The 27952-nt window shown below is 42.1% G+C and overlaps 2 protein-coding genes across 3 annotated transcripts; one reads left to right on the plus strand and one right to left on the minus strand.

The window, feature by feature from the left end:
• The first annotated feature begins 215 nt into the window (after positions 1–215).
• On the plus strand, positions 216–8898 carry prdx3 (peroxiredoxin 3). Its single transcript, XM_080530917.1, has 7 exons — positions 216–255; positions 1693–1795; positions 2010–2151; positions 2639–2774; positions 6835–6938; positions 8364–8529; positions 8702–8898. Exons 1-7 carry the CDS (start codon positions 217–219, stop codon positions 8750–8752), a joined length of 741 nt encoding a protein of 246 aa, XP_080387043.1. The 5' UTR covers position 216; the 3' UTR covers positions 8753–8898.
• A 355-nt stretch (positions 8899–9253) lies between these two features.
• On the minus strand, positions 9254–26501 carry tm9sf3 (transmembrane 9 superfamily member 3). Of its 2 annotated transcripts, none has more exons than XM_080549449.1 (15): positions 26342–26501; positions 23301–23496; positions 22584–22706; positions 21663–21823; positions 21319–21396; positions 20723–20854; positions 19978–20144; positions 19392–19486; positions 18342–18472; positions 16994–17133; positions 16284–16352; positions 15579–15725; positions 12598–12681; positions 11402–11478; positions 9254–11072 (listed from the first exon to the last, which is right to left on the minus strand). In XM_080549449.1, exons 1-15 carry the CDS (start codon positions 26438–26440, stop codon positions 11005–11007), a joined length of 1767 nt encoding a protein of 588 aa, XP_080405575.1. In that variant the 5' UTR covers positions 26441–26501; the 3' UTR covers positions 9254–11004. The 2 variants fall into 2 exon arrangements, with proteins under 2 accessions (XP_080405575.1, XP_080405574.1); XM_080549448.1 differs by having other exon boundaries at positions 11402–11496.
• Between the last annotated feature and the right edge of the window lie 1451 nt (positions 26502–27952).

Raw genomic sequence — 27952 nt, forward strand, 5'->3', positions numbered from 1 at the left:
TAAATACAGCTGCGTAGAGACCCTGAAGCCTAAAACACCGGGTACGTTCGTAAATACGCTCTGGAAATCAGATCAGCACTCATGGAATGCCTCTTGTCCAATCAAATGACTTGGTCTCTTTGTGACGTTGAACCCAGTGTGCGCTCCGGCGCTCTCAGAGCGAATTTACGAACGCAGCCAATGATGCAAAGATCGTCACACCTGTCATAATCCAAGATGGCGGCCACCATAGGGAGATTACTCTGCAAGACCTCTGTAAGTTTCACTTGATATTAAAGGTAGATTTAGTAGCGAAGTGATTATATTTAAATGAACAAAATCGTGCATTATTATCCAAAGTATGGCAAATATAATTGTGCAAATTTCATGTAGAAAAGTGTCTGTAGTTAAGGTTTGACAGTGACAGACTGTGTCTGTCGTACCCTCGAACAAGGTGGCGCTGGATTGCACTATTATCACAAGCGACCTGTGTTTAATTAACTGTCAAAATGTGCACACCAAAATACGGTTAAAACACTGAATTAACATAATAATGATTTCACTTGCTTTTTCGCTTTTAACAACAATGTCATTGGCGATCAAAGATAGTTACTTTATCATTGCTGAATATCCGTTTAATTTGCTCTAAAATGTTCTAACCCATCTGTTTAGTGTTTCTCACGAACTTTGCACTACAGTAAAAGTTCAGAAGATAATGACCATGAGACAATAATGATCATTCCCATTACATCAGATATTATGATCTAAATGTATTATAGGCTACATGTTAAATTAGTATACATTTTTAAAAATGCATTTTCAGACATGGTAGGCTACTCTAAAAACGTCATTACGGTAACATATTTTAAAGTAACAAATAACAGAATAATATAAAGTTGTATTTCGAAAAATATGACAATGTAAATGTAGGCCTACATGCTCAAATAACAGGATTTCATCCTAAAATGTTGTTTTGATATAAAAACACATGTTTTCAATTCAAAGAACAATCTCATTACCGTAACACTCTGGCTGATTTCATCAGAGTCACCCTGACTAAGAGAAACATAACTCTTCCTTCTTCTAGCATTGTGACTGCCAATGGCCGCTGGTCCTAGCATTGCTTATCATAGCTGATATACAGGGTTTCCACAGGTCCTTGAAATCCTTGAAAGTTTGTGAATTTGAAAAAAAAAATCAAGGCCTTAAAAGGTTTTGAAAATAGACATGGGTCATTGAATGTGCTTGAATTCCCCTCTCTCTCAAAAAAATAAACAAGATATATATTCAAAAATTATATATATATATATTATAGTAGATAAGTCACATTGCTTAACTTAAACACAGTAACTTTACACATATTTCACACTATATTGTTTTGCTGTGCTGTGGTAGAGAAGGCAAGAGACCATCTAGTGTTCACACATTCAAGCCTCTCTTTTTAATTGTTGTCTGTGAGCAGATAGTTCCTATTATATAAATTCTCATCTAGATCTGTCTCAAACTATGCTGTGTTGGGTCTTTGAATTTGAGGGAATTGAGTCTTGAAAGTCCTTGAAAAGTGCTTGAATTTGATGTTTCAGAAGGTGTGGGAACCCTGGATAAATGATTCACCTACTTACAACACATACCTTTATCCAAAGCAACTTAGACAAATGTGTCTTAAAGGTGTCTGCTAAATGTAAAAAAAAGTAAAATGTACAAATCTATCAGGCTTGGGGAAGACTGAGTGTTGCAGCTTCGCGACCGTTGGTGAACCACAAAGCCTCAAGAATTCTCACCAGTCCTGCACTTCACAAAGCCTGTCTCTCCACCAGTATGTACCCACCAATGTCATGGAATGTACAATTAAGTTGATAAAAGTGAGATTTAACACTCATACATATTGGAGTATTTTTCCAAATGAAACCCATTCAGTATAAACCTGATGCAACTAAATCAATAACATCATTGTCCTCTGAGAGCAACTTAATTATGCCATGTCTGTCTTTAAGTACTTAATTTATTTGAATAACTTAAAATCTCCTTAGGTACGGCCAAATGGGCCCCAGCGGTTACCCAGCTTGCACCACATTTTAAAGGCACAGCTGTCCATCACGGAGAGTTCCAGGAGATCAGCCTAGACGACTTCAAGGGCAAATACCTGGTCCTTTTCTTCTACCCCCTTGATTTGTGAGTGTAACAGTCGTCACAATGCTGTTAACAACACTGTGTGAGTTAGTACCATCCCAACTCAGATAGATGATTGTTACTGTTGGATTACCTCCAAAGACAATGGGGACTGCTTTCAACCATCCTGGTGGCACATCAATAGTGTTGCCTATGCTTAAGCGTGATGGAACGAGAAGCCATAACGCTTAGAGTTCCATAACGCTTTTATACAACGGTTACCACATTTATCTAGCAATATTTCACAAAAGAAAGACAAGACAAACTTTAAATGTATGTATTTTAATGGAACTATGTTTAATTTCTAAGTCTATTCTTCCACTGAACTGTTGTTTATCGGTTGCTAAGCAACGGTAAGAATGTAACTTCGATAACGGTAATATGTATAATTAGAATTATAGTACACAGCGTTATGGTTACTGTATGTCATGTGTCGTGTTTAAAGAGTTATTCAAAATGTGCTTTTGTTTTTTTTGGTCTCTTCCTCCAGCACATTTGTCTGTCCAACAGAGATAATTTCGTTCAGTGACAAGGCCAGTGAGTTCCATGACATCAACTGCCAGGTGGTGGGCGTGTCTGTGGACTCTCACTTCACACACCTGGCGTGGATCAACACCCCCCGCAAGGTACTGCTGTGTATTTAATTGATTCTTAGTAGATTTAGTACCGTATTTTCCGGACTATAAGTCGCTCCGGAGTATAAGTCGTACCAGTAAAAAATGCGGCATGAAAAAAAACATATAAGTCGCACTGGACTATAAGTCGCATTTATTTAAAAATGTATTTCACAAAATCCAAGACCAAGAACAGACATTTAATCTGGAAAAGCAAGTTATTCAACTACACAATAGTACACAGAACAACAGGCTGAATAGGTGTCCGGTATGTTAACGTAACAGCTACACAATAGCATAAAGAACATACCTGGGCCCTGTTCCACTAAAGGCGATTAACTCTGATACAGGTTTAAATCAGATTCGGGCGCTAATTTAAGCTTGCGGTCGGTTCCATCAATGTGGCTCAAATAGTTCGCTGCTTGGTTGCTATGCAACCAATCCTTCTGAGTAATTCTGGTCGCGAGCAGACTTACAGGCTGGTTTAGGTAACGCGTGCGTCAAAAAATCTCTCACAGGCGGAAACTACATCCCGAACGACAGTTCCTCAAGTGTCTTTTAGGAAATATTAGTTCCCACTTTTTACGAGATAGATAGATAGATAGTTTGACTGTATGATAGATAGATCATTTGATATTTTGAAAGTGTGATCGATCGATAGATAGATAGTTTGATTGTGTGATAGATAACTTGATATTTTGAAAGTGTGATAGATAGATAGATAGATGTGTAAAAAAATAAAAATAAAAATAGGTATGTCTATCAACCAGCCAGCTAGAGTTCCAAAGGTTGCGTGTTCGAGAAAAAACGTTTTTTGCAAATTGATTTACAATAGATATATCTGTCTAAGTTAATCATCTATCCATCAGTAATCATAAGAAAAAATTATCTATGCCAAATTCAGGGTCCAGTTAGAGGAACATAATTTACTACTCAGAAAGGCTTCAAACACCATTGTAATCGTGTCAGTTCTTGTAAATTAGCCTGCACCATCATTTTATAGCCTACATACATTTTTAGATTAGATTTTAGATTAGATTCAGACAATGAAATGCAGTAAAAAGTGTGTCAGAAGAGGGATTTGAACCACCGTCTTAAAATGACAAATAAATACTATGGCAGAGGTCGATACCACTATGCCATCGTGACGATATGACGGTTTGTAGCCTGCTGCTCATATCACCACAGTAGTAAATATTCATTTATTAAAATATGAACATATAACAATAACTGGAGCTAGTATGACCTACGCATTTAATCGGTCAGCAATTTCTTGCCAAACCATTTCCCTCGCCTTGTTAATTGCGGCAGTATTGCACTATTTTACATCTTATTTTTCCGTCTTCATAAAGATCAATAAGTCGGAATGCTGCGCAAAAGTAGGACCCCTGCAGAGTGGAGTATCTTCATTTCGACAGTTCTCTTCGGGGCTCTTCATGTCTGCGTGCAAACAAGTTCACCAAGCTCCCGTTAATGTTTCAGTTAATTTCTTCAGTGGTACAGGAGCAGCATATGTTAATGTTAATGTTAATGTTAATGTTAATTTTATTTATAATGCGCCCCCCATCCAACTTTTACATCGGCCCGGGGCGCAGCCCGGGTAAAGGAACAGATAAAGACAAGGACAAGGACAAGGAACACAGAAAGCAAACAGACACAGACTACTTAAACGAACATCTCAAGGGATACAATTTACAACAAATAGGGAGTAGACTTAGGGAACATCATTGACGAAGAGGTGGGTTTTTAACTTGGCTCTAAAGGAGTCCAGAGTGGGGGCAGACTTGATGGCGGAAGGGAGCGCGTTCCACAGGGTCGGTGCTATCACCGCAAAGGCACGGTCACCCTTCCTCTTGAGGTTGGTGCGGGGGACCCTCAGGCTGAGTTGGGCGTCGGACCTGAGCCTGGGCCTTGAGGTGGAAGACAGGTCCAGGAGGTCCTTGATGTAGGGTGGGGCGAGACTGTTGAGAGCTTTGTAGACAAAGGTGCAGATCTTGAACTTCACTCTCTTCTTTACTGGGAGCCAGTGAAGGGAGATGAGGACAGGGGAGATGTGGTCCCTCATTTTAGTGCCTGACACCAGCCTGGCAGCGGCATTTTGGACTAGCTGCAGGCGGTAGATGGTCTTATCAGGAAGTCCAGCATAGAGTGAGTTGCAGTAGTCGAGCCTAGATGAAATTAGCATGAGGACGACCCTCATATAGTTGTCACAAGCCCAGAGCGCCCTCTCGCGGCTGTAGACGGTAATGTAAAACTATGAAAAAAAGTGTGACATATTATAGCCCTGTCCGGACGGCATATAAATTACCTGAGGACCCCGGTAATATATGTTTTACCTGGGGTAATTCGGTAATTTATATGCCGTCCGGACCGACCATGTCAGTGATTTACTCCAGGGACCCCAGTAATTATTCCGGCTGGAATTACCTACTGTGTTTCAGCAAACCCTGAGGTCCTCAGGTAATTTTATTACCGTCCGGATCGACATGTCAGTATTGCATGATTTTGCGCGATATTAATACTAGAATTTACTGTTTTGACCGGGGTAGCTCTGTGCAAACAATGGATGTGGATGACATTATTAACTCCCTTGAATCTCCACTATCGGATAACCAAACCACCTAAAAGGTTAATCGACGACGACAAGTGACGATGGACTGATTTCTTCTTCTGAACCAGTTCTAGCGAATTTACCTAACATTAGCTTGTAAACTGTGCAGTTTGTATGGTCTGGATCTAGCACTCTATAAATCGTGTCTGACAACACACAGGGATGAAGTTAGGGGTGGGAATCGCAAGGTAACTGACGTATTGATAACCGTACAATATTACCCCCCGATAATCTATACATTGTAAGAGAAAATTCATCAACGATACATCCCAATTTCTGTTAACTGATATTTCATAACGTGGTTCCAGTGTTAGCAGCATTCGGCAGAAACCTTCGTTTTCCACACCCCTGTACAGGCGAAGGTCCTTGAATGAATGAATAAATGAATGAATGAGCCCTCGGGGAGTTAAAGTTTGTTTTGAAATATAATCGTTCAAAGTCTCGTATCTGTTTTTCCCCGCTTTGCGCCATTTCAGCCATTCATCTTCTTAATTTTAATAACATCAAAACATTCTGATAGAACATCGACATGCTAGAAACACATAACTACACATAATTAGATGCTCACACAGCCCCAAACGCGAACACATCCCAAAACGAAGGTATTTACAAATTATGAGTATTTTGTGATCGTTAAACTGCTGTTTATTATATCGAGTGGGTACTTTAAAACGTAAAGTTTCGTGTTATGAAAAAAACGAGTCTGCGAGTGGTGTCGGCTGCGTTCGTAAATTCGCTCTGGAAATCTGATCAGCAGTCATGGAATGCCTCTTGTCCAATCAAATGACTTGTTGTTGCTACACGTGCGTTGTGTTGTGGGTCTGACAAAATATCCGGCAGGAACAGCTTCTTCTTCTGTGATGTTAAATGGCAGCTTGCACGCGAAACGCAAACATGCATGGAGATTTTTTATTCCATCCGGATAGGTCATTAAAATCACTGGGGTCCTAGGGTAAACAAATATTACCGAGGTCCTCAGGTAATTTATATGCCGTCCGGACAGGGCTCTATAGTCCGGAAAATACGGTAGTAATATAAAAGCACAAAGAGCTTAAATCAACTGACTCAAATGAGGCCTTTTATTAAGCAAAGTTACAGCAGCTCAGAGAGAAAGTAGCAGACAAAAAGCCTCCCACATGGGGTGGGACACACATTTATAGAAGTCACGTGTCCTCAGTCATGAGATCACTATTCTTGGGAACCAATCATTTAGTGTCTGCGCAACTGGTTATTGGTACTGGTCCACAGGCACAACTGTTAACTGCGCCATAGAATTGGCACCTCTGTCCAGGAAGGAAAGGGGAGGGAGGGGGGATGTGCTCCATGACTCTTCTCTCTCTTCTCTCTCTTCTCTTCTCTCTTCTCTCTCTTCTCTTCTCTCTTCTCTTCTCTCTTCTCTTCTCTCTCTCCTCTCTTCTCTTCTCTTCTCTCTTCTCCTCTCCTCTTCTTCTCTCTCCTCAGGCGGGAGGTCTGGGTGACATCCACATCCCTCTGCTGGCCGACCTGAACAAGCAGGTGTCCAGGGACTACGGCGTGCTGCTGGAGGGGCCCGGCATCGCACTGAGGTAGAGCAGCTGCACACACTGTTAAACCTGCACATCCACACCACAAACACGCTGTTAAACCTGCACATCCACACCACACACTGTTAAACCTGCACATCCACACCACACACTGTTAAACCTGCACATCCACACCACACACTGTTAAACCTGCACATCCAGACCACACACTGTTAAACCTGCACATCCACACCACAAACACACTGTTAAACCTGCACATCCACACAACACTGTTAAACCTGCACATCCACACCACAAACACACTGTTAAACCTGCACATCCACACCACACACTGTTAAACCTGCACATCCACACCACACACTGTTAAACCTGCACATCCAGACCACACACTGTTAAACCTGCACATCCACACCACACACTGTTAAACCTGCACATCCACACCACACACTGTTAAACCTAAACATCCAGACCACACACTGTTAAACCTAAACATCCAGACCACACACTGTTAAACCTGCACATCCACACCACACACTGTTAAACCTGCACATCCACACCACACACTGTTAAACCTGCACATCCAGACCACACACTGTTAAACCTGCACATCCACACCACAAACACACTGTTAAACCTGCACATCCACACCACACACTGTTAAACCTGCACATCCACACCACACACTGTTAAACCTGCACATCCAGACCACACACTGTTAAACCTGCACATCCACACCACACACTGTTAAACCTGCACATCCAGACCACACTGTTAAACCTGCACATCCACACCACACACTGTTAAACTTGCACATCCACACCACACACTGTTAAACCTGCACATCCACACCACACACTGTTAAACCTGCACATCCACACCACAAACACGCTGTTAAACCTGCACATCCACACCACAAACACACTGTTAAACCTGCACATCCACACCACACACTGTTAAACCTGCACATCCACACCACACACTGTTAAACCTGCACATCCACACCACACGCTGTTAAACCTGCACATCCACACCACAAACAGCCTCGAAAAAAATGACGGTTGAGAGAGGACACTGGCGTTGCTTGTTCGCCGCTACTCCGCCCGAAATCTAGATATACTTGCAGTAAACATAGTAGATTGTCCTACAAAGACACTTAGATTTTGATTTAGTCATCAAAAAATTTATAAGACCCCTATACTTTCTTTTATTTATTTTTTGTTTCTTTTTATTATTACTACTCAATCTTTTCAGTTTGTAAAGCGTCTTTGTGTCTAGAAAAGCACTATATGTCTAATGTATTATTATTATTATTATTAATAAATATCTGGCTTGTCTTCATTTGGTAATTATATACATCCAAGGTTCCTAAACGGTTTGTCTGGCAAGTGGCGACCCCTAAAAAAACGTTGGTCAAGTCGTGTGACCCCCCCATTCTGTCCCCTCGGGGCCTGTGTGACTGTTCTCCAGGGGGCTGTTCATCATCGACCCCAGCGGTGTGGTGAAGCACATGAGTGTGAACGACCTGCCGGTGGGCCGCTGCGTGGACGAGACACTGCGTCTGGTCAGGGCCTTCCAGTTTGTGGAGACGCACGGTGAAGTCTGCCCCGCTAGCTGGACCCCCGACTCCCCTACGGTGAGACCCCCTTCTCCTCTCTCCTCCCCTCTCCTATATTTTGGTTCTTTGTCATCTTGAGGCCCTTGCAGTTAGTATAAGGGATTTTACCATGAAGTCCCACTTTTAATCATGAGATTGCTGATGTGGGAGCGTTGCTCTAACCATGTAGCCATCTTTGTTTGCCTTTCAGATCAAGCCGACCCCTGAAGGTTCAAAGGAGTACTTTGAGAAAGTCAATTAAAGAACATCCATCACAGCTTTAATTAAATCAGAAATGAATCATCCAGCTCTGATAAAGTATATAAATAAAAAATTATTTCCTTGTATTATTTAGTAAAAACAAATGCGGCTTTATATTCAGTAAGAAATAAAACACAATTCCTTCTTCTGACTTGATACGGTGGCATTTTTGTTGTCTTTGCAACTTTGGTCTCATCCTCAAAAGCTTGTTAGAACTTAACGTAAATGTTTTCAAATAATGCAACAATGATAAAATAGCAGAGACGGCTGACAAAAGTTTCATCAGTTTCAGTATCAAAATAAGGAGAAAGAAAGATCCGTCCTCCACACCAGTTTTATTGATTGAAGAGTGTGATCATACATAACGTTTTTTCCCAATCAGAGTTCACACCAGAGCTGCTGATGTCTTGAAGAGTTGAGGAAGAAAACTATTTTACCAAATTTCCGAACCTTAACAACTTAACCTTGATTTACAAACCATGCCTATCCCCTTTACAGAAACATGTTTATTGTGTTTTTTTGTCTTTTTTTTTTTTTTTTTACAGCAAGTTAATATGCAGGTTTTAAATGTTTTAACTGACATATGGTACACAACATGAGGTGCCAGAAATTAACTTCAGTGAGGGAGAATTGGAAATTAGAAAAAAAAAGTCATTGCCACTTCTCATAAGATACATACTGTATTTACACAACAAAATGAAAACAACATTTTAAACACTCTGCAGCACTGTATGTAGCTATGAAAACATCTAGGTAAGTGTACATACATTTCGCTTTGTACAGTATGTTTGCAAAAAACTCAGCAATCGCCTCATTTCATCTGACATTCACAAGGATGTTTCAGGTTGTGGAAACCTAAGAAAGCATGAGGGAGATGGCTGACCACATCATGGAGAGCCCTTTAAAGCTTTTAAATAATACATGAACCCAAATAACCAAAGTGTCAGTTAGCTTGTCTGTCATATCAACTACTCTTCTGCAAGCAGTACAAAGTCAATTAAACATTTTACTTTTTAATTTGGAGACTGCTACAGGAGAAGCGCCCTGGGCGAAGTGAAAGAAATGTAAAAAAAAACGTTAACAGAATGGAACTGGATCAGCATACGGTTCAGTGGAAACTTCATGCAATATCAGGCAGAGATGTAACAGAGCCTTCAGCCCCTCCCAAGCACCAAAACAAAGACAGAAACAAAAAAATATATATACTTTTGTAGACAACTGAATGATTTGTTTAAAAAAAAGAAAAAAAGAACACCCTGTAGTAAATCTGTACAACCAAAATACATTTGGGATCTACATCTAAAGTTGCATTATTCAGGTTATATACACTTTTCCCCCTATCCATATATTATCTTTACAAGTAGACTTCATTCAAACCCAAACATTTAGAAAAACGTAAGACTAAATGGGAAAATTTGATCACAATAGACATCCATTAAAACAATCAGTCATTTATACTGTACCCCTGACCCACTGCGCTGTCCTACCTGGTTTCTTTCTGTACAGTCAAATACAACTAAAATATCTCTGGGTGGGTGGATTTACACTACTGTATTTGGAAATTTGAGAGAGAATTGTCAAAAGTGGGACTGGTTCAAACTTGTATAATATCAGTTATTGTTTTTTTGGTGTAAATGCAATGAAATTGTCTACTCTGTGAGGTGTGGTGGTGTAGTAAAACTGCATGTGGAAGCCAGTATTAGTACAGTAATAATAATAATAATAATAATAATGGCCTTCTGAGTGTCTCAGTAATACAAAATAGAATCAAGTCAGAGCACGGACGCAAACCCGACTGTCCAATATTCTCATACAATAGAACAAAGGCATTCAATACACGTTGGCCTCTTCACTGAAGAGAGCTAGACTAACTCCATCAATAAGGATCTATGTTCTCTGGTGTCGGGTGGGACTGGGGTTGAGAAAGAGAAAAAGCCACGTTCGATTTTTTTTTGTTACTTTTTGTAATAACATTTCATCCGAAACATTTTCTTTAAAAGCAATTAATAAAAACAGAACTTGGGTGTTTTAAATGTATTCTTGTCAGCGGTTTGCTTCGTGTACACACGTTGTTTTGCAACATTGATATTTCATTCAGAAAATGGAAAACTACATTTGTACAAAGTGAGAGAACAGAATCTCTTTTTGCAAAGAAATGACCTGGCACCCGCTGCCTCTGCTGGAGCAGCCTAGCTGACCCCTGACCCCTGGCCCTGCTGGGCTGACCTGGACCCTGCTGGGCTGCTGTGGCCTCTAGTCAATCTTCACATTTGTGTAGATTTTCCTCACAAAGGCACTTGTTCCCATATACCCAACTGCTCCTGTAAGAGAAAGACAGAGAGATGTGAAGAGAGGTCCATAGACATGCATGGTTTGACACATAAAGATAGGTCCATCTATGCATGGTTTGACACATAAAGATAGGTCCATCTATGCATGGTTTGACACATAAAGAGATGTAGAGATGTCCATAGACATGCATGGTTTGTACCTTTTGGGCTTAGACACGGAACAATTATTTATTTAAAAACGGCACTCTTCATCTGAGTCTTCCTTGACATCTCCTGGTGTGTCGTAGCCTTTTAGCCCTATGTTTAAACCAGCAGAGTTATCCAGAGCTAACGAGGTGAGCTGAGACAGCTGGACTCACCACACATGATTCCCAGAGAGCTGCTGAACACGGCCATGTAGCCGAAGTAGAAGGACGTCTGGAACAGACCGTACATCCTGAAACCAGAGGACACGCTGTCAGTAGGTGCGTCAGTAGGGGTGTCAGTAGGTATAATACATACAGTATTGTAGGAGGAACATAGCTGCCAGTAGGTGTGATGTGGAAATATGTGTGGTGGCCTGGGAAAACCCTTCACATGGTGGCATTTTGACATTTTCATTTTTTTATATTTCCATAAATTAGAAGTTCTCAGCTATTCATAACTGGTTGAATGACTGAGATAGCCCTTTATTTAAGTTATGAGCATTTTAATGTATCATGTCAAAAAAAGTGAAAGATGATAAATGCTGCCCCCATGCTGCCCCCGACTCCTTTCTCCTCCGGGTCGGGGGAGGAGCCTATGCAGATCAGCCGGTCTCGTTTGTCTGCTTGTGATGCAGACAAACTACCCACCACAAAAACATAAAAATAAGTACTTTCTCTTTTGTTTTCTTAAAATGTTTATTCACCATAATGTAGTATGGAGTTCAAAGTACTAGAATACCACATAATATCAAAATCGCCAAAATCACGATTTCCATCTATTTTTGCTCTTTGCCACAAACGAACGCCAGCGACATCCGACGGGTTTTCCCAGGCCACCACACATATGTGACATGTTCTAGTCTTTTGGTCCTCATATCGGCAACCAATCAAAATGTTCTGACTTTTCTTTTGAAACACGGAACTACGTTTCAACGTTGTTGAGAATCACAACACAAACTCTCGCCAGTCAAGCCTAAATACTGTAACACAATGGATTGGGTGAGTAATCCCCACTGCTACCTAGTTAACTAGAACACTACTTTACATTGTTAGCAGGCTCACAAAACAAGCTGTGTTAGTTGACTAGCGATGTGTCGTTGATTTTCAACAACGCAAGAAAGAAAGGTCTGATCATTACATCGGATCCCGACATGAGGACCAAAGCATTAGAACGTGACACATGTAGGAACTGAACATGTCTCACCCCTAACAATAAACAGCACATAACAGAATCAATTAGGGTTCTTTTTTTCGGTTCAGAGTTCACACCCCCACAAGTTGCTTCAGAGTTGGTTTTCGTAGCCCCAAAACTGGACACTGCACATTGAGCATTTTATGCACGCAAGAAGGGAAATAACATTTGAACTCACTTTGTTTTGAAGAAGTAGTAGTAAAAGGAGTACATGTAAACATAGACAGCAGTGGAGGCAGCGGAGAGGAAACTGGTCCATTGCCTTAGAGAGGAAAAAGAGACAATGGAGAACATCATTGGCAGCTGCAAACCGGTTTTCACCATTATCTATATCAGATTATACAACAGTTAGTCCCGACCAAGTAATTTGATTGGACAAGAGGCATTCCATGAGGGCTGATATAGAGTACAACAGCTCTGGGACTTTTAACTACATGCATCACTCCGCCGCAATGGTGTTCTATTAAATGAGTGTTCAGTGTTTCCTCTATATGCATTTATTCGTGGCGGGCCGCCACCAATGAATTTCCTCCGCCACTAATTGATTCAGACAGTCCACTTTGATTCAGGCTGCGCAGAAAGGCAGCGAGTTATTATGACCGGAGAACAGAAAAAAACAGATTGAAGCTAGATTTAGGCCGCTTCCAGACCAACATTTCGTTACGATTTAGGGCGTAGGTATTTACAATATGTTACAATTAACCTCGTCGTTTGTGTTCGCACTGCAATCGAATCGCTCAACAGGCGCGCGGCGCGAGGCGACGCGCTTTCAAAACAGTTTTGTGGTTGGTCCGAATTTAGCGGGACACACGCCGGTGCCTTTAATCCCGTATCCTAATCGAAAATGCAACATCAGCGACGACTGTGGGTTATTGCATTTACTGCCTTTTTATGTTTGTGTTATGCTAATAAATGTAGATCCACACAGGTATACAAACTGAGCTCCGTTTACTGTCAAGTGCCATTCATTCTGACAACACACACACAGGTCGTAAAGCTCTAACGGACGTACAGAACGTGACGTCGTAAAGTGCTGCAATGACATACTGTCGTACATAACACTGCTGTTCTCTGGTTCATGTTCTTATACCAGTGCTCAGTATAGAGTATTTTAAACGAACATTCGTAATTAGGGCTGGGTTCAAAAAATCGATTTCCCGATTCTGAATCGATCTTCATTAAAATGAGCGATTATCGATTCATAAATCCCGAGATCGTTTTTTTTTTTTTTTTTTTTGCTTGCAGCTTCAACCCGCAACGAGATCTCGTGGCCAGATCTCGCGCTACAATAATTTATCATATCTCACGCAACGTGAGGTCTCAACACTAAAATCTAAAAACATGGCGATGGCAGGGACACTCAAGTCACCACCAGGCTTAAAGTCAGATGTCTGGGTGCATTTTGGATTTTAAAAATGTGACGATAGAGATGAGCTGGACAAAAGCAAAGTCATATGTAAATAAAAAGTACATTCATGTAACTGCTTTGGAGTCAATTCATTGATATGTTTAACAATGCTACATGTTATAGGGTTCCTTGAACCATTTATAGCATTAGTTCAGAGAATCTCTTTCATATTCAAGCAAAAAATGTATATTGTAACTAGATCGAATCGGAATCGAATCGAATCGAATCGGGCTGTGAATCGAGCTGTGAATCGGAATCGAATCGTTTTGGGAAATCAGTGGCGATACCCAGCCCTATTCGTAATGTATGTCTCTGATGTTCATGGTCAATTAAATCAGCCTATTTTGTGAAACAAATAATGTTCCCGCTAATGGGTTAACCGAGCATTCTCGCACCTAACGTGCAAGCACCTAGCTTCGAACTATTCCTAGCAATATGCGCGGGGCAAAAATAATCTATTGTCTCTAAAATCACCACGAACAGAACGGCGGAGGTACGGGTAAACAGAGATCATGTTCTGTCATCAAAGGTAAGAGTTGGTTTTCTTTAACTCAACTGATAGCATTACCTTGCTGTTGTTGTTTACCGAATGCTCCATCTGACTGTCACACTGTGATTTTACTTGTGTAAACAGTTAATGAGTAACGTTAGCCGGTTTTGTGCGTGTACTCTCATGTAGGCCTACTTTGTATTGATCTTTCTGTGTGTGTGTGTGTGTGTAATGCGCGTTCCGCATGTTCCGCTGCAGCTGTAGGATATATTGGTATTTGATCACCTTCTATATAAAATCACCTGCTCGGCTTTAATGACTTAACCGCTATTTAAGAAATTATAATTGTTGCCACCCTCTAGTTTTTGGTGAAACTACGTCCTTGTTTTGAGCGCCAGTGCGCGTTTTATGCGCGTGCACGCGCGAAAAAAAATTGCGGCGCGGAAAGATAACCGCTCCGCCACTAATGGGAAAAATCCTGGAGGAAACACTGGTGTTAATTAGGCTTAATTAGGCTACATGATGGAGCAGCATACTGTCTGATGTTAAATCGTCTGAGTCACATGACGCCACCAAAGCGACTGTCAACACTCTTATTTCACTGGTTGCACAATGGAAACGCACAGATAAATGTACACGATACAAAGTAGTTGTGTTCTCAGGTTGCTTGGCAACAGTCCAGTTCAAGAGCTTGTGTAACTATTTGTGTTGGCGGAGCCAAATAAATGATTCAATAAACAAACAAACCACAACCTGTTGTCGCTTATTACTGTTAACTAATGAATGGAGCTGTAGAACTGTTGTATGAAAGCAATATCACACTCGAGATTGTGCTGTCATACTGAATATCAGCACGGCCTCGTACCTACGACCCAATCACAGCTGTGCTGATATTCAGTACAACAGCTCATGTGATATTGCTTAATTTTCAGCTATAATTACAACACATGACAATTGGTAAATAAATGGTAAATGGACTGCACTTGTATAGCTCCTTATTCCAAAGAGCTTTACAACGGCCTCTCATTCACCCATTCACACACACATTCACACACCAATGGAGGCAATCTGCCATGCAAGGCGACGGCCCGCTCACTGGGAGCAATTTGGGGTTCAGTGACTTGCCCCAAGGACACTTCGACATGTGGCCAGCTGGGGCTCGAACTGCCGATCTGCCGACCTTGCGATCATTAGACGCCGTCTCTACCTCCAGCGCCAAAGCCGCCCCAATGAAATGCGTGGGTGGTTGTGTTTCACCCACCATCTGTAGTCCTCTGCGTTGAGCAGGAAGTAGGTGCAGACGATGGTGACGCAGACGGTGACGATGCAGAGGATGACCAGGACCAGCATCATGAACCCGTACACGTAGTAGATCTTATAGGCCCAGAACGATGTGAAGATGAAGTACCTGGAAACATCAGGACAACACTACATGGTCAATTACTGATGCAGGGTTCCCACACCTTCTGAAACATCAAATTCAAGCACCTTTCAAGGACTTTCAAGACTCAATTCCCTCAAATTCAAGGACCCAACACAGCATAGTTTGAGACAGTTCTAGATGAGAATGTATATAATAGGAACTATCCGCTCACAGACAACAATTAAAAAGAGAGGCTTGAATGTGTGAACACTAGATGGTCTCTTGCCTTCTCTATCACAGCACAGCAAAACAATATATTATGAAATATGTGTTAAGTTAAGCAATACAGAGACTTATTTACTAGTTGACGAGCCAAGTAATTTTTTGGGGAATATATATATTTATTTATTTTTAGAGAGAGAGAGGGGGGGGGGGGGGGGGAATTCAAGCACTTTCAATGACCCATGTCTATTTTCAAAACTTTCAAGACCTTGCTTTTTTCTCTCTCAAATTCACAAACTTTCAAGGATTTCAAGGACCCGTGGGAGCCCTGCCTACAGATGAGAGAGGTGGAGGACTGATAAAGGAGAGGTGAAGACTTACATCTCTATGAAGATGGAGCCAAACGGGAGGATTCCTCCTAGACACACGATGACCGCCGGCTCCATGAACCTGGGAAATGTAGTAAATTGTAAGTCACACAACACATCTGAAGTGAACAACTGATACTTCTACAACCCACAGCCACAGCACAGGGCTTCATGCCTCTGGTCAGGACCTCAGATGAAACGTCTGATTGTCTTGAGTCTCTAATTAACTACTACTACTAATAATAATAATAATAATAATTCATTAGATTTATATATCGCTTATCCAAGTTCTCAAAGACGCTGACAATATGGGAAAAACAGAAGACACAGAAACAACAAGCAACAGATAACATGAGCACATAGAACACAGAGTTAACGAACAGGCACAGGGAACAATTAAAACACAGCAATGTCCAGGGGGGGGGGGCAGGGTTAGGGGAGATGGTTAAGGGGTAGGGGAGGTTGTATGCATGTCCAGAGGGGGGAGGGGGTGGCATGGTTAGGGGAGATGGTTAGGGGTAGGGGAGGTTGTATGCATGGGAGAACAGGTAGGTTTTGAGGTGGGATTTAAAAGTGGCGAGTGAGGGTGAGTCTCTGAGTGGCTGAGACAGAGCCACTCAACCTCTAAGAAGAAAACCAACCGTGAAATGCGTAACTCAGAGGAATGTGACATAAATGCAAGACGTAGTATTTAAGATCCTCGTGCACAGATGAGTTAGTTACCATTTCTTCTCGGGGATGGGCCGTGGCACTGCGTTGACTCTGCAGGGGAAGTTGGGCTGGCCAGAGAGATTTCTGCCCAGAATCGTCCCCACGAGGTTCAGTGGCAGAATGACAAAGAAGCATATACAGCACACCGCCACCTGGGAAGAGAAGGTAGTTAAGTATATGTAAAGTCAAGTCATGTCTATTTATATGCAGGGTTCCCACACCTTCTGAAACATCAGATTCAAGCACCTTTCAAGGACTTTCAAGACTCAATTCCCTCAAATTCAAGGACCCAACACTGCATAGTTTGAGACAGTTCTAGATGAGAATGCATATAATAGGAACTATCCGCTCACAGACAACAATTAAAAAGAGAGGCTTGAATGTGTGAACACTAGATGGTCTCTTGACTTCTCTACCACAGCACAGCAAAACAATATATTGTGAAATATGTGTAAAGTTAAGCAATACAGAGACTTATTTATTCGAAAAAATGTTTTGAGAGAGAGAGAGAGAGAGAGAGAGAGAGTGAGAGAGAGAGAGAGAGAGAGAGAGGGGAATTCAAGCACTTTTAATGACCCACGTCTATTTTCAAGACCTTGATTTTCTTTTCTCAAATTCACAAACTTTCAAGGATTTCAAGGACCCGTGGGAGCCCTGTATACAGCACATTTACAATGACAAAACAGCCGCCCAAAGTGCTTAACAGCTAAAACACTAGTCAAAGAAAACAAACAAATAAAAACAAATAAAAATACACTAAAACAAAAACAAGGTGCAATACAGAATACAACAGGTGCAGAAATAAAAGTGCAGAAAAGTGCAGTTGTCGGGAGGCCAGGGAGAAGAGGTATGTCTTAGCTAAGGTTTTAAAAGCCTTGACGCTCTGGGCAGATCTGACATGGAGGGGGAGGCTATTCCAGAGCCTAGGGGCTCTGTCCCCTCTAGTTTTTAGCCTGTATATGTAAGAGTAGTAATGTTGTAGTAATAACATACTGTATAGTGAGAGGTGACATGCTAAACACACAGCCACATCGTTAGAGCCTGACAGATATATTGGAGCACCGATAGTTCTTAGGCATAAAGACCTACAGATGCTTTCAACATGCACTCCTGAACCCACCTTCCCTGGGAATCTGCTGCTGTGCGCATAAACTAGCTACGCCCAAACACGTTTCTAATTGATGTATTTAATATGGCAGGGAAACACATTTTCCATGTGTTCTCCAGGTCTGGAAGACTGGCCTTCTCATTGTACGGGACACATGGGAGCGCTGATGTTTGCCTGATGGAGGGAGAGGCTCTGAACTCACCATGGTGCCAAAAGGGATAGCTCTGGAGGCGTGGTAGTAGATAGACTCACCATGGTGCCAAAAGGGATGGCTCGGGAGGCGTGGTAGTAGATGGCGATGAAGTTGATGAAGAAGGCCGTCCCACACACCATGGCCGGGATCAGGAACGCCCCGATGAACATCTGCTTAATCCACCGCCTGCCTACATAATAATAATAGTAATAATAATACATTAGACTTATATAGCGCTTTTCTAGACACTCAAAGACGCTTTACAAACTGAAAAGATCGAGTAGTAATAATAAAAAGAAACAAAAAATAGATACAAAAAGTATAGGGGCCTAATTAAGGTAGTGCTGGGGACACATGGGAAGGGGAGGGGGAGAGGGTTAACTGGTGAAGGTGAGCTTGAAGAGGTGGGTTTTGAGGGCCTGTTTAAATGTGGGGAGGGTGTTGGCCTGTCTGATGTGGTTGGGGAGGGCGTTCCAGAGGGATCATTACATGATCAAACATCAGAACATCACTGAACTGGCACCAACAAGGGCCGGAGAGGACCATATTAACTAACCATAATTCCAACTACTACGAACTCATATAGCAGACAATTTATGTTACTAGTAAATTGTTTGTCACACTTTATATTAAGTTGCACCTAGACCTCGGCAGTAACTTTGTAATTCTACTAGTAACATGCCGTTACATAGCACACAAACAACACATTTGTAATAGTAATGGAGTTGAGCGGTTTATAGTGTAACACAAGAGGAATAAGGACCCAAGCAGCACCACTCCATATGCTGTCATGTAATTAACGAAATGTTGTTACTACAATAAATACAATGTAACTACACAGGGAGAGGGCCAACTTTGTGTAAAGTGTTACAGCTTTTTTTCTCTGATAATATGAGACCCACTCATATTTTTCTGTTTATTGATAAAGACAGTAGAGATTTTGACAGGAAGGATGGGTGAGAGCGAGAGAGAGAGAGAGAGGGAAAGAGAGAGAGAAAGGATGACATGCAGGATATGTCCACGGCCGGAATCGAACCGGGAACCCTGCGGTTACATGGTTGACACTTAACCCGCTACGCCACCTAAGCGCCCCAAGAAAGTCTTCTTACCTCCTTGTTTTGCGTACAAACTCCCCCCGAAGTATCCGTTGACAGGAGAGGTGGCAGCGTACACGAAGATGGCGGTGCTGAGCATGGACCCTCTCCTGCAGACAGACGGCGTAAACACAGAGGTCAGAGGTCAGAGTTCAGAGAGCAGTGAGGAGTGAGGAGTGGCTCACACGTTAGCCTCTGGTCTGTGATGCTCATCACTCATAACACTCCTAAAAGAGCACTTCATACAATTAACTCAGTTAAACAGTAGATGATTCATCTCGTTTGCTGATCTGTTGTATTTTCATTTATTTTTTGTTTTTAATTATTATTTTTTATTTTATTTTGTTATTATGATGTATGTATACAATGTTTACAATTGTCTGTATGTATATAACGTTGACAATTGTTCAAATATGATTTTTGTGTCGGACCCCAGGAAGACTAGCTAACGTCATGGCGTTAGCTAATGGGGATCCTAATAAACAAACAAACAGACTCACTCAGTGTACAGGTCTTCTATCATGAGACTCACTCAGTGTTCAGGTCTTCTATCATGAAACTCACTCAGTGTACAGGTCTTCTATCAAACAGACAAACTCACTCAGTGTACAGGTCTTCTATCATGGCGACCATGATGACTATGAGGGACACGGAGAAGATCTGGCAGCCGGAGCCGATGAGGGAGGAGAAGATCATGGGGTGGCTGGAGGGTCTGAACACGTCCCCGTGCACCTGCTTCCACCCGTACTCATCCCCGAGGTCCCGGTCCTGCAGGGGACAGGGCGGCCAACTGGTACGTTTAGCCAAGGGAGCTAGCCACGCAGCTAGCCAACATCAGACAAACACTACCAGGCAAGCAGCTAGCCAACATCAACCAAACACTACCAAGCAGCTAGCCAACATCAACCAAACACTACCAAGCAGCTAGCCAACATCAACCAAACACTACCAAGCAGCTAGCCAACATCAACTAAACACTACCAAGCAGCTAGCCAACATCAACCAAACACTACCAAGCAGCTAGTCAACATCAACCAAACACTACCAAGCAGCTAGCCAACATCAACCAAACACTACCAAGCAGCTAGCCAACATCAACTAAACACTACCAAGCAGCTAGCCAACATCATACAAACACTACCAAGCAGCTAGCCAACATCAACTAAACACTACCAAGCAGCTAGCCAACATCATACAAACACTACCAAGCAGCTAGCCAACATCAACTAAACACTACCAAGCAGCTAGCCATCATCATACAAACACTACCAAGCAGCTAGCCAACATCAACCAAACACTACGACAATGAGGAACGGCCCATCATCGTTAATTCAAAGAAACTTTACCATATCGTCCATTTCCTCCTCTTTGCTGTATCTGGCGTAGTCTTTCCGTAGTGTTCTCATCAGGATCATGGACACCAGGCCCACCAGGAAGATCACCATCATGAAGGAGTTGAAGATAGAGAACCAGTGGATCTGTAGGAAGCAACAGGAAGGGAGTTGAGATTCACTTTGACAAATCTTCTACATTGTAACACGGGTGTTGCGACCATCAAACAAACAAATGTAGCCGCAAAGGGTTTGTGCAGGTGAATCTGTCCGACGCGCTTATAATCCTAGAAGATGCAGGAGTCCATGATACCAATTATGGTGTTTTATTACAAGATAAACATGCTACTCGTGCAGATGGCATTACACATTGGATATCAAAACACCATACCCTTTCTCTCTGGCAAACACAAGCTTGACAAAACTATTATAATTAGCCACCTATTCACCTGCAGTGGACTCACCCATACCATGAACACACCCACCACCGACACACCCATTACCACTAGTGACAATGTATCAGCATAGGTCTACATCCCTGCTTCTATAACAGGTTTTAACTCAGGGGACTGTTCAGACTCCTACCATGGTTGTTATAACAGGCTACTTACTCTGTGCTGGAAAAAGGATGGATCCAGATACTTGTCAAATCTGTCTTCAAACTTCACGTCTGATTTCTTCCACTTTACCTGGTGAAAAAAATATGTTATATTTATTATTCAATTGCTCCTTAATAATTATACGATATTACAAATGCCCTTTCTAGAATAAGCAATCTTGGTATTTAGTATGAATAATATTAGTGGTGGTACACAAAATTAACGAATATTGAAAATTCAAGCATCATGTTTCCAAATTAGAAATAGAATATAATTAGCAATATAATCTTAAAAACATGAACAGCCTATTCCACCAAGTGTCTGTCAGTCTGTCAAGTAATTACACATATACTCACTGAGTAAGACATCGCAATTCTCGTGTTTGGCACGAGCTTTACTTTGCCTTCGCTTGTCAAATTGACGTCAACGATTCTGTTGCCATTGAAGCCGATTTCCAGCTTCTTGTACGTCCACAGATAATGATCCTCTCCGTTCTCATCGGCCTCACCAACGATTCCTAGAAGAGAGACACACGTGTGATCAGAGCTCAGATAATTACTACGTACTGACTTGGCATGCAGCAACCGGATTTAGGACCAAAGTCTATATTTATCTATACCAAATATTGGGCCTATATTTAAGTATTCAGCAGGTGTACAATAGCTAAGTCAATGCACCTCGCTCCACCTTCTGTGCATACATCTCTAGTTAGGATCCCTCGATCTAGCCAATGAATGACTGTTTCCAACAGTTCAAAGAATGCGTTTGACAGTGTACTGTAACCAGTGGAAAGCTCCCAGTAACAATCTTAAATCTGTATTTAAAAGAGCTTTTATGCTCAGAGCATTCCACACTACAGAATAAGGCCCTTCTCTTTTGTCCTGGTAAGTGAAACAGGCTTTTCATAGATAACAAATGTCATGGTGAACTATTTGGGTGATATCTTTGAATTGCCTGTGAGGAATTGTGGGGCGGCTGTGTCTCAGGAGGTAGAGTCGCCGTCTAATGATCGCAAGGTCGGCGGTTCGAGCCCCGGCTGGCCACATGTCGAAATGTCCTTGGGCAAAACACTGAACCCCAAATTGCTCCCAGTGAGCGGGCCGGCGCCTTGCATGGTAGCTTGCCAACCTCGCCATTGGTGTGTGAGTGTGTGTGTGAATGGGTGAATGAGAGGCCGTTGTAAAGCGCTATATAAGTCAGTCCATTTAGGAATTGTTTTGAGTCCCACATCACTAAATCGTTGGACACGTCACGCCAAGCTGAGCAGCGTCACTCACCCCAGATGGGCAGGTCATCGATGTACATCTGGTACCAGTAGTGGTTCTTAATGGCGTAAACGAAGGCGTCCCGCTTGGCTTTGTCCAGCTCAATTTCACAGTATGTTGTTTGCATGACTTCATCTGTGGGAACAACATTGATGTTGACTATCATTATTAGCCTATATCAACTAAAGTGCTGACTATCATATATCAACTAAAGTGTTGACTATCACAAACTAAAAAGTGTTGACTATCACATAAACTAAAAAGTGTTGACTATCACAAACTAAAAAGTGTTGACTTTCATTATATTATAAAATGGCACAGTGCCAGAGGGAGTAGCATGATATAATAAACATACTCATAGTAGTCTGAAACTGATGAATCATCAACATTTAAATCCAAAAAACTAATATATCAAACTACAAAACAATGTTAATGGTTAACAGTTCATACAAATCATAACAATGAGATATGCAGACCAAGCCTTCAGTAGTAAAGTGTTGAGTGTTGGGATATGAGAGTAGTAAAGTGTTGGGATATGAGAGTAGTAAAGTGTTGAGTGTTGGGATATGAGAGTAGTAAAGTGTTGAGTGTTGGGATAGGAGAGTAGTAAAGCGTTGAGTGTTGGGATATGAGAGTAGTAAAGCGTTGAGTGTTGGGATATGAGAGTAGTAAAGTGTTGAGTGTTGGGACATGAGAGTAGTAAAGTGTTGAGTGTTGGGACATGAGCACCTTTGAATTTGATGTCCAGGCCGCTGAACTCCAGCTCCACGCCCTGCAGCGCCTCGCCCAGCGTCTCGTGGTAGTGGCTGATGGTCTTCTTGGTGCCCACGCAGAAGGGCAGGGAGAAGTACTTGTACGTCTCTTGTCTGTTGTGGTAAGGCCCCACTGTGTTCATCCATAAAACCACCTCCTCTTTATCTATATACTGGAAAACAATACAAGAAAATACACCACAAATTCTTAATAATAATAATAATAATAATAATAATAATAATACATTTACATTAGTTTACATACTACATTAGACTTTTCTTTAGACACTCAAAGACACTTTACAATCAGAAAAGATCGAGTAGTGATAAAAAAATAAATAAAAAATAAAAAGTATAATGAAGGTAGTGCTGGGGACACATGGGAAGGGGAGGGGAGAGGGGGAAAGGCTTAACTGGAGAAGGCAACACACTTAACACTTTCTAGGGTTGGGTGGTTATATGGTTATACCGTAAACAGCGACGGTATAGCGTCATAAATTGCTATACATAATAAACGCCTTAAGAGTGTTTGTCCGGCACCACTGTCTGTCTGTGTGGTTGAAGATGAAAGCTATGAAAGTGATGACAGAAATGTGTGTAAACAATGTAATTCGTCAAATAAATAACCTGTCAAAAACGGACAGTCGTGTGACAGCTTCTCTTCTCAGAACGGAGATTTTTTCCCCCCAGGTATCTAAAAAGAAAAAGCAACTGCTGCGATTTGGAAGCATTTCGGGTTTCCGACCGAATGACAAGGGCGAGCCAGGGAATCTTGATACGGCGTTATGTGAGATCTGCATGGAGGTGACAGCCTGAGAGGAGCGGGCAGAATCAGAGATGTCTGCCAGGGCCGATTGCTGTGAGCCTCTGATCGACAGAGACGATCATCCCCTTCTCTGGTGGAAACCAAATGGGCCGGCTGTGGCGCAGGAGGTAGAGGCTGGTGGAGGTAGAGGCTGGTGGAGGTGGAGGCTGTGGCGCAGGAGGTAGAGGCTGGTGGAGGTAGAGGCTGGGTCTCAGGAGGTAGAGGCTGGTGGAGGTAGAGGCTGGTGGAGGTAGAGCTGCTGTCTTAAGATCGCAAGGTTGGCAGATCGGAGGTTCGAGCCCCGGCTGGCCACATGTCGAAGTGTCCTTGGGCAAGACACTGAACCCCAAATTGCTCCCAATGAGCGGGCCGGTGCCTTGCATGGTAGCTTGTCGCCATTGGTGTGTGAATGTGTGTGTGAATGGGTGAATGAGAGGCCGTTGTAAAGCGCTTTGGAATAAGGCGCTGTATATGCTATACACTACACTTACTGCCCTATCATTTTTTAAACTACCTGCAACCAATTACTGGAAGAGAGAAAGGACTAAGTAAGGCGCAACAGTTTCCCCTGGAAATCAAATGGAGCCAGACGCTTTCCACTGATGTCGAGGGTGGCACGGACGTACTCGTGTGCCACCAGCTCACCATCAGAGCGGTGTTCAGTTGTCAGTCAGTTACGTGCCCTGCTGAAGCCTGAACAAGTATGCTATAGTATTTAATATGCTAACATATTTTTTATAATATGTTATTCTGGCCTGACGTTGCGGTCTGTAGGCTACCCACTGTTTAATATGTTTTATTTAGGCCTATCCACTGTATTTGCACTGAGGCTTTATATGTGTAGCTTCATAGACGTTGTTAACGTTGTTAACGTTTGCTCTTCTGTTTCTGATTCAGAGAATACAACTGGAACGTGCATCACATTTTTGTCGTTTGTCGTGTGAGAAAAATTATGATAATAATAAAATGTATTTGTATAGCACCTTTTATACAAGACATGAAGCTCAAAGTGCTTTACAACAAAGAAATGACATGCACCGAGTGCTTCACATAAAAATAGACACATACTGAACATAAAAACATGTTAAAAACGCTAATGTACCACAAGATGGCCAGTCACACTTGAAGTGCACTGCAGCCAGCCACCTGGTGGCGGGAGACGGTACTGCAGCGACTACATTCATCATCTGAAACTGGCAGCTCCCTCAAAGCCCAACATGACTTTAAACCCACGGTTATACGGTATAACTTATATAACTATAACTTATACCCGAATACGTTTTTTTACATAATAAACCAAATGTCCATACTATTACACATTGGGAATCAACTGTCTGAATGAAATATAATGATGATTGATGATTATTCCATGACTTCCATGGGAACTGTAGCTAAGCCAACTACAGATGAAAAAGAAGACGATACGAACAAATATCAAATGTGCAAACAAGTTGCATTTAGCTACGACCTAATGAAATGGATCACATTGTCATGTTTGGGTCTCTTCAGCTTGACATAAGAAGCTACTCTAGTCTAGTCTACTTTCGTCCAACTTATGGGAGTTTTAAAAAGGCCAGATCACGATATTGCTCCTAATAAACAATTGAATCTGTTGTTCTTCTGGATGTCAAACAAAAAATGACCAAACATCCATCATGTTTATTCATAGCTCAAGAAGGAACTAGACTAGCCTAGGCCTGAACACACGGATGTGCAGTCTCCACAATGACAGTGACACAGATTTATGTTATATTATAATTATAACATTATAACAACTGTAGCATGTTGCTCGATGTGATCAGCTAAATAGAAAACAGCAAGGGTGTCTTTACTTAGCGTCAGAGCTGCAAATTAGTTGTCTGATGGATGGCTACTCGGAAATCACGCAAAGCGGTGTCAATGACTAGTAGTGGAAGCACGTAGCTAAATGCTAGCTGAGCAAGCCAACGTCTATGGCCAGGGCTAACACGTTAGCGGCGCTCCTGTGCCTATTAAAACGGCGTTTTAAAAGTCTTTAAACTCCCAATCATGGCTGCTGAACACATTCCCGACGAGGCAGGTAGGCACACTGGATAACAGCTAGCTAAATGGATCCCCGGTGTCACGTTTAACAGTAACATGTCCTAATAGTTGAGTTATATTATTGAGGTTATGCTAAGCTAACTAGCTGCGAACCAGAACGTCCATTTTCAAACGGCCTCAAATTCTCTTACCGTGTGTTCGTGTTCATCTGCGTCGACCGGCATTAACAGTAACCCCACAGCTGAAAGAAAGACCACTACAGCATCCATCTTCCACCTGGAATACCCCATTATTTTCCTGTGAAAGTTTAACAAACAGATTTGGGATGTTAGGTAGCTTTGTTAGGGGCTATCCCACCAACCGTCTTCCTGGTTGTGTGACAGCGGCAGTTTCTTAGGATGCTGTCGTTACGCTTATGGCGTAAAGTGCCTCGCGAGCAGTCATCGCATTCATCGCGTTCACCTCCGATTGATGCAAATGTGTCACGTGGGTCACGCCGTCCAATCGAAGTCAAAGACGGTGAACAAGATTGTTGAGTAATGGAACTGTGGCTGGTGCGGTGTCCTCCGCTGTCAGCCACGTCATCTAACTGCCTCACCTTTTGGGGAGCAAACATGTCACCTTACCTGGCCCTCTTGCCACATATAATACATCCTGATTATTAGCCCATTACTGTATATACCTCAAAACGATACTGATGTTTCCAATACTACCTCTGCACATGTATATGTATACAACTGTATATTGCATAGTCACCTATCACTACCATTCTTGTTCTATTTATATATCATGCCCTTATCACTATTTGCACTCCTGGTTGGATGCTAAACTGCATTTCGTTCTATAGTACTTTGCGATGACAATAAAGTTTAATCTAATCTAATCTAATCTAATTAGGGCGCAAGCGTGGTCATAGCCCTATGGTAACTGGTAGTTATTCAGCCCTGTTCTGTTTTCATGAAAAATGTCCATGAATCCAACACAGGACCCCATTTTTGCTTTTTTCTAGAGGACCCCAGTCCACACCCTCACAACAACTTTGACGCCAAAATTGCAGAAGGGGGCACTATTGCAACCCGTTGAATTTGTTAACTTTGAGCGGCTGCAACTTTTGAACCGTTTGGTGTCCTAGAGACACCAAGGCCCGATCCCATTTCCCCTTTTCACCCCTACTTTTCGGCTTGCCCCTCGAAACAGAGTCACAAGGCATAGTGGTTGGAAATCTACCCAGATGAAATGGGACAAACCTTCAAGACCTTCAAGACCCTGATATCAGTAGTATCATAGAAAAGCATGGACGCTCGCGATTCGTTCGCAACTTAAGTTTTACGCTATCAATCCATCAAACAAGTCATCAAATAAAAAAGAACAATGCTTTATTATCAGGCCAGTTCATGACAGAATAGCGGTACTCTGTAGGCTATAGCAACACCCTAGCAAGCCCATTCTGGACTGAGTGAGTGGAGATATATTTTTACTAGCCTGAGTAAGTGAACTGAGTGTCATTAGGTAGCTGTGTTGTTAGGAGCTGTTTTTGTGTTGAGGCTGTGTAATAGCCTGCAAGCTATTTTCTAGTGAAACCAATTGTGTTTGAAGTTGTCAATTTGCACTGGGAGGAGTTTCAACACTTATTGAACATTTAAGCCTGGCCAGCAGTGACAGTGGCCGTGTTAGAAATGGCATACTAACATACTGCCTACTACATACTCAATGAGTGTATACTGCATACCAGTGGCGGCTGGTGCTAAAAATGTTGGGTGGGGCACAGCAGTGTTTCCTCCAGGACTTTTCACATTAGTGGC

This window comes from Nansenia antarctica (genome assembly GCF_963989245.1).
Source record: "Nansenia antarctica genome assembly, chromosome: 1".
In the NCBI taxonomy this organism is placed as follows: domain Eukaryota; kingdom Metazoa; phylum Chordata; class Actinopteri; order Argentiniformes; family Microstomatidae; genus Nansenia; species Nansenia antarctica.

Excerpts from the sequence above, each read along its gene's own strand:
- prdx3 (XM_080530917.1), top strand. The coding sequence starts at position 217 with ATGGCGGCCACCATAGGGAGATTACTCTGCAAGACCTCT. Across the intron at positions 6,939-8,363 it reads GGGCCCGGCATCGCACTGAG|GGGGCTGTTCATCATCGACC; the intron begins GTAGAGCAGCTG and ends ACTGTTCTCCAG. Across the intron at positions 8,530-8,701 it reads GGACCCCCGACTCCCCTACG|ATCAAGCCGACCCCTGAAGG; the intron begins GTGAGACCCCCT and ends TTTGCCTTTCAG.
- tm9sf3 (XM_080549448.1), bottom strand. The coding sequence starts at position 26,440 with ATGGGGTATTCCAGGTGGAAGATGGATGCTGTAGTGGTCTTTCTTTCA. Across the intron at positions 22,707-23,300 it reads CCTGGACATCAAATTCAAAG|ATGAAGTCATGCAAACAACA; the intron begins GTGCTCATGTCC and ends TTGTTCCCACAG. Across the intron at positions 12,682-15,578 it reads AACGCAGAGGACTACAGATG|GCAATGGACCAGTTTCCTCT; the intron begins GTGGGTGAAACA and ends TTCCTCTCTAAG.